Source organism: Hyperolius riggenbachi, chromosome 10 (genome assembly GCF_040937935.1).
Source record: "Hyperolius riggenbachi isolate aHypRig1 chromosome 10, aHypRig1.pri, whole genome shotgun sequence".
NCBI lineage: Eukaryota > Metazoa > Chordata > Amphibia > Anura > Hyperoliidae > Hyperolius > Hyperolius riggenbachi.
In genome coordinates this window covers 36,493,978-36,501,609 of record NC_090655.1, presented here as the reverse complement: position 1 = coordinate 36,501,609, position 7,632 = coordinate 36,493,978, and the positions used below count along the sequence as shown (strand labels likewise).

Below are 7,632 nucleotides of genomic sequence, written 5' to 3'. Positions count from 1 at the left end.
CTAGGAGTAAAATCACGTTATGGACCAGTAGAGGTTTAAGTGGGTCTGAATTTGTAAAATTATATGTTCAGTTTTTTACACTTGGTTCTACTTTATGAATCTCATTCCTGTGGACATTCAGTGTTGCATTAAGCTAGGGCTTGGTCTGCCTTGTAGATTTTTTTTCCCTAATAATGATTTCTTACATGACAGATAATGCAAACAGAGCAAGGCTTCGCTCACCCAGGTGACTGTAGCTTTTTCCCTGGTGGCTGACAGATCTTCCCAGTGGGAGAGTTACTGCTCTGATGCAGTGGAGTAGGACAATGCACTGTCCATAAAACCGCTGCGTGACTTTCAATGCAGCTAGAGGAGTGAGACTTTGCGGGCAGCTTCCTCTACTGGAGTTGCACAGGAAGCCAATGAGTGGCTCAGTTCGCTTGAATTCAGACATTAAAATCAGTTTTAAGTGAATTGTCCTGTACGCTATTAGGTGTGCTAAAGTCATGCAGATAGTAACTTTATTGTTTGCGTTCACATTTTTTTCCATTTTATCCAGCAAGATCGACATATGGCTAGACAATCAGTTTACAAAATGTGCCAGTGAGGATATTTATAACTCGGCTAGTCTACACTGCAGTGCAGCAGCCTGTCAGCAGATACAAGTCACTGCATGCATGCTGGGGCTTGTAGTACCCCACAGGTGCAGGGCGCCTAGATGAAAAAATTAAAATTGTAAAAAAACAACAACACAGTTTACTCCCCAACCAATCATATCCAATGGTGAAAGTGCAGATTATAAGATGGCATCTTACCCCGGACTAATCACGTCCACCAGCCCTACAGGTAATACAGTAACAATACATTAGACAAGGGAAGGATGACAGCAGGTTTAACATCCCAGCTATTTATACATATTGTACAACTCGGCCTATAAGATGATGAGTTAGAGGCACCCTTTGTCTGTATGAACTTTACAGAGCAGCTTTATACCTCAGCCAATCACTCACAGGCGGGTGAAATGGCCATACTGCAGCGTGACGCAGTAACAGAGGTCTATCCTTCTCTGTCTAGCCATTTAAAAGGGGCAATCCGCTTAACACTTCCATTTTGAATTTAGGTAGATTGCACCATGGTGTCTGCATTCTTACAGCTCTTGGAGATCTCTTGGCGTATTCAGCCTGGCAGAGATCCCTCCTTGCCCCAGTCACATTGGTTACCAGGGCAACTCCCCTAGTTCCACCCACTTTGTCACACTTTTTATAATTCTTACCCATCCACTCTGTCAGTCCTTGCATCACACACTGTCACACTAACCATCATCCCAACCCTCCTATCACCACCCACTCTATCATACCAGTTATCATCCTAACCCTCCTCACACTGCCCACTATCATACCAGTTATCATCCTAACCCTCCTCACACTGCCCACTATCATACCAGTTATCATCTTATCCCTCCTCACACTGCCCACTAGCATACCAGTTATCATCGTATCCCTCCTCACACTGCCCACTCTAACATACCAGCTATCATCTTATCCCTCCTCACACTGCCCACGCTATCATACCAGTTATCGTCTCTCTCCTCACACTGCCCACTCTATCATACCAGTTATCTTATCTCTCCTCACACTGCCCACTCTATCATACCAGGTATCATCTTATCCCTCCTCACACTGCCCACTCTATCATACCAGTTATCTTATCTCTCCTCACACTGCCCGCTCTATCATACCAGGTATCATCTTATCCCTCCTCACACTGCCCACTATCATACCAGGTATCATCTTATCCCTCCTCACACTGCCCACACTATCATACCAGTTATCTTATCTCTCCTCACACTGCCCACTCTATCATACCAGGTATCATCTTATCCCTCCTCACACTGCCCATGCTATCATACCAGTTATCTTATCCGTCCTCACACTGCCCACTATCATACCAGTTATCTTATCTCTCCTCACACTGCCCACGCTATCATACCAGTTATCTTATCCCTCCTCCCACTGCCCACTCTATCATACCAGTTATCTTATCCCTCCTCACACTGCCCACTCTATCATACCAGTTATCTTATCCCTCCTCACGCTGCCCACTCTATCATACCAGTTATCTTATCCCTCCTCACACTGCCCACTCTATCATACCAGGAATCAACCTAAGCCTTTCTCACATCAGCTATCTTATAAACGCTTTTTTTGTGTTATCCACTCTGTCACACAATTCCAAATAATTCTATAATTTAAGCAGAAGCCTTAAATAATTCTTCAGCTGTTTACTGGCTAAGGCTAAAACGGTGGTGGTGGAGAATGGAGAAAATGGATAAAGAAAGATGGGAAATAATGGCATGCCAAGAGGATACAGCACAGGCTCATCCTGTACGTGTATCGGTGTAATCAGACACATGACATGTTTAGGATGTAAACCATTCCACAAGTGCACCTGTATAATCATGTTTTAGAGGCCACAGGTGACTCAGCCTGCATAACACTGACCAGTTTGGGGACAATATGGCCTTAAAATCAACAGTCAACGAAATCACTATCGGTGCCCTTAAAAAGCAAGACCTACAATGCTGTTATGTGATACTTCAATTCACTGCAGGGACTTGAGCTATAACGTTATTCTTGTCACGACTATGAGAAGACTTTTCCTAGCCACTGCAAGTCATTCGCTTACTTATGTACACAATAAAATCTTAATTTCTTTTATAGGACAGATGCAATCCAGATTCCGCCTGTTTAAGACATGCCACAATGAAAAATTCATCTACCAGAGACTTTCACTAGAACGTGTATTTTTTTTTCCTGTTTAAGGTCTATTAGCAAAATCCTACTACGGTCATCACAATTTCCACTCATTCCTAGTCCCAGTGAGGAACGTGTGTTCACCAGGTGGTGGCGAGTCTCACGGCGATCATAGTTTCGCAGCCATGAAGTTGACGTGTGGTTTGACGAGAGGGAAGAGAGGTAGGCTCCTCTTAAACTCGGGCAGGTTACTGATGACTTCAGGCTAGATGAAAACAGAAGCACATATTCATCATAAAACCAGAAATACGATCTTTGTGGGCTGCTGCACTATGTTATGGATGAATATACCAATATTGATATTGCTTAAGTGTAACTGTAAAGGTGGCCATACACTGGTTGATTTGCCATCAGATTCGACCAAAAGATAGATCCCTCTCTGATCGAATCTGATTAGAGAGGGATCGTATGGCCACCTACTGCAAACAGATTGTGAATCGATTTTAGCCTGAAACCGATCACAATCTGTGGAGCTGCCCCCCCCCCTGCATACATCACCTGCTCCTGCCGGCGCGAGTTCCCTGGTCCACCGCTGTCTTCTTCTCCGCATGGCATCTTCTCCCATCGGCATCTGCGTATAACTTTGTTACTCCAGTGACAGCGGAAGTTCAAATAGAGCGACCTCTATTTGTACTTCCGCTGTCACTGCAGTGACACAGGAAGTTATGCACTGATGCCGTGATGTGGAAGGTGATGGGAGAAGATGCCAGCCGGGAGGTGACCGTGGGGACTCGCGCCGGTGGAGCAGGTAATGTATCTCCGCTGTATTGCGTCAGTCGTCGGGCATTCGAACGCCGCTATCGACGCACTCCCGACCCAAGAAAAATCTTCCGCACGGATGGATCGACATGAGTTGACGGGAACGATGGATTTCGGACGAAAATCCATCGTTCTGTCAGCGGTGTGCGTGGCGATTTCACGGCCGCTTCGATCACTAAACGAAACGGCCGTATTTCGGCGGGAAAATCGTTAGGTGTATGGGCCCCTTAAGAGCGGTTCCATTTTACAAGAATGGGGCTTTGGAATTTGCTTACCTATGTCACCATGAAAATGATTATTATTATTATTATTTAGTATTTATATAGCGCCGACATCTTTTGCAGCGCTGTATAGAGTATATAGTCTTGTCACTTAACTGTCCCACAGAGGGGCTCACAAGCTAATCCCTACCATAGTCTTATGTCTATGTATGTATTGTGTAGTGCATGTATCATAGTCTAGGGCCAATTTTTAGGGGAAAGCCAATTAACTTATCTGTATGTTTCTGGGATGTGGGAGGAAACTGGAGTACTTGGAGGAAACCCACACAGACAAGACACAGGGAGAACATACAAATGCCTTGCAAACGTTGACCTTGCTGGGATTCGAACCAGGGACCCAGCGTTGCAAGGCTAAAGTGTAACGTTTGTATGGCACTGACATCTTCCACAGTGCCGTACAGAGAATATATAGTCTTGTCAATAACTGTGCCTCAGAGGGGCTCACAATCTAATCACCACCAGCCACATGTCCATCACAAAGTCTAGGGTCAATTAAGGGGGATGGCAATTAAATTATCTGTATTTTTGGGGGTGGGAGGAAACTGAGGTGCTTGGAGAAAACCCGCGCTAGATCAGCAAAGTGAACATACAGTTCTTGATGACAATGTGTAGAAAGCAGGGATAACGGGCAAGTGGGCGGATCTGGGTGACTGATGAGAACCAAAATTGTGATGGTGGAACAAATGGGCAAGGGCATATGCAAAACGGTAGGCTTCTGTGAGGTGTTGCTGGTAAGCAGTGGGTAGGAACTGCCAAGAGCAGTCCAAGAAGAGATAACGAATGAAGAGAAAAAAGGCAATTGGGGGGGGGGGGGGGGGGGGGGGTTAGCATAATCGATGAGGTGACCACACCTTTATATCAGATGACGCATATGGATGGATGGAGAGAAAGTTGTACTTTTTATAAAAAATACTGTACCGTTCTCACGTGGTGGATTAGTGGGGGATTCCCTCTAATCGCTGAAGCGCGGTAGAGCATTACAAAGTATATGGCATTGATCTCACTGCCGTGATTGCCGCCGATCGCGGGCTATTCTTGATTAGCGGCAATCGCAAAACGCGCTGCATGTAGCATTTCACTGCAACTCTGGGGCGATTGCGATACAGTGATTAAAAAGCGCTGATTGCGATCGCTTGGAAATCGCGAGAGTGTGCAGTGATTTAGGCAATTTAGGCAATCTGCATTATTTAAAAGCAAATAAATAGGTCAGCCTTCTTATACTTCTCAGTTTATATTGTGCTTTAACTTCAAAGACAAACTACAGCAAATGAAAATAAAAACAATCTACCTATAGACAAATGAATGCTTAACTGGCCAGTCAGATCTGGCATTTTCCTGTAAATTACCTGAGGGAGGGGAGGTGCGGGGGCCAGGTTGACATCATTTTGACTAGGAAACTCCCCAACGACAGGACCTGCATACAAAAGGAGAAAACAATACATACAATAAATACAAATAAATATTAAAATGTCAGTCCACATACTTAAAATGTTGTATGTTGGGTCCCTAAACAAAACAGGTGAATACTGAAGCATCCTAAACACGCACTGGATAATTCTCAACCAAGATTTGGGGTATCTTGGGAGAGAATCTAACCTGTGCATAGCTACCCCACAATCTTCTGCCACAACAGATCACTAGAGGACACTAAAAGACAAGTGACAACAAGGGAATGGTCTTTCTACTCTGCACTGTAGAATGCCTCTTGCCTATTCGCCAGCCATAAAACAAAGCTGCTCTTAAACTTAGCGTACACGGGCCAACAGCAGCCTGATCCAGAAAATGATCAGTTACCCTCTGGCCGGGAACCAATCCTGCACTGCTCAATCTCAATCAGATTTCACCATGACAGATCCCATAAAGACCGGGGGACAGAGGAGCAGAAAACCGTAGTAAAGGCACATTCTATTACAAACCTCCATCATGGGAAGGTTCAATTTAAAAAAAGTTGCCTTTAAGAATACAGTATTTAAAGGGAAACTGTTCAGATTATTAGACCTGTATGTGCTGCAGAATATCTTACAGTCCAGTCTACCAAGGAGCACTTACATGAATCCATCTCTCTTGCAAGGACGTGTACCGACACCTTGTGTCTCCTCGGTGCTTCTAGTGAGAGTAAGTCCTAGAATTAAAAAAAAAAAATTAGACTCAGCTACAAACAGAACAATGCCAAATAGAGTGACCTCACCTTAATTAAAGCAGATCCGAGATGAAAAACTAACTATAACAAGTAACTTGTCTATATATCTTATCTAAAGTTTAGATCGTTTACACAGCAAATCTAGCTGCAAACAGCTTTAATAGAATATGGTTATTTCTTTCTGTGATACAATGACAGCAGCCATGTTGTTTGTAAACATTACACAGAGGCAGGCTTATCTGTATCTCAGCCTGTAAAAAAAAAAACAATCCCCCCTCCTCCCCTCTGAAATCAATGGCTAGTAACACCTCCTCCTCCTCCTGCCCAGACTGAGCTCCCATGAGCCCTTGCTACTGCCAATGCTCTCAGAAAATCTGTGGGCGTGGTTTATTTCGTTTATAGGGAATTAGAGTATTAACCAACCTGGCGTTCTGATTAAATCGCCAGGGTGGCTGCGGGAGGGTTTTTTTTTAAATAAAAAAAAAACTATTTCATGCAGCCAACTGAAAGTTGGCTGCATGAAAGCCCACTAGAGGGCGCTCCGGAGGCGTTCTTCCGATCGCCTCCGGCGCCCAGAATAAACAAGGAAGGCCGCAATGAGCGGCCTTCCTTGTTTTGCTTACATCGTCGCCATAGCGACGAGCGGAGTGACGTCATCGACGTCAGCCGCCTCCGATCCAGCCCTTAGCGCTGGCCGGAACTTTTTGTTCCGGCTACGCTGGGCTCAGGCGGCTGGGGGGACCCTCTTTCGCCGCTGCTCGCGGCGGATCGCCGCGGAGCGGCGGCGATCAGGCAGCACACGCGGCTGGCAAAGTGCCGGCTGCGTGTGCTGCTTTTTATTTGACGAAAATCGGCCCAGCAGGGCCTGAGCGGCAGCCTCTGGCGGTGTTGGACGAGCTGAGCTCGTCCAGACCGCTCAGCAGGTTAAAACAAAAAAGTATTTGGCTTGAGGAATGTCCTATAAACAATAGGAAAGGAACACGATTATGCAATGAGTAAAAAGTTCATCTCAGATCCACTTTAAGGTCATCAGTAAAACTAACTTCAACACAAATTAGACATTTTAAAGAAAGCATTCAGGAATTGTTTAAAAAAAAAAAAAAAAACAGATGATCTTACCTGTGGCTTCCTCCATCCCCTGGTAGCCTACAGTCAGGTTCATAAATTTTGGGACATCCACACAATTCTAACATTTTTGGCTCTATACACAACCACAATGGATTTGAAATGATACAAACATGATGTACTTTAACTTAAGACTGTCAGAGCTTTAATTTGAGGGTATTTACATCCGAATCAGGTGAACGGTGTAGGAATTACAACAGTTAGCATATGTGCCTCCCACTTGTTAAAGAGACTCTGTAACAAAAATCTGAGCCTTATTTCTTCTATCCTAGAAGTTCCTATAGCTGTTCTAATGTGCTCTGGATTACTGCAGCATTTTCCAGTTGCACTGTCTCCAGGGCCGGCGCTTCCATAGAAGCAAAGGGAGCAATTTCCCAGGGCCTGTAGGGGCCCCCAAGGTGTGTGCCCTTTCAACTCCAGCTATGGTGACCCCATAAATGCCTGCAGGGAGAGCGGTGCCGTGGGGAGAAGTCTGGAGTGTAGAACCCAGTGCTGCCTCCTGGGTCCTGCCTGGATTAGGTAACATGCCGCTGTG

At 45.1% G+C, this 7,632-nt stretch overlaps 1 protein-coding gene across 1 annotated transcript in view; it reads right to left on the bottom strand.

The window, feature by feature from the left end:
• Positions 1-478: 478 nt before the first annotated feature.
• IDE (insulin degrading enzyme) overlaps positions 479-7,632 on the bottom strand; it is a 123,758-nt gene continuing 116,604 nt past the window's right edge. The window contains exons 19-21 of the mRNA XM_068258893.1: positions 5,882-5,954; positions 5,179-5,246; positions 479-2,997 (exon numbers count right to left, since the gene is read on the bottom strand). Of these exons, the coding sequence (XP_068114994.1) occupies positions 2,902-2,997; positions 5,179-5,246; positions 5,882-5,954 (237 nt within the window). The 3' untranslated portion in view covers positions 479-2,901. The remainder of the gene's footprint in view (positions 2,998-5,178; positions 5,247-5,881; positions 5,955-7,632) is intronic.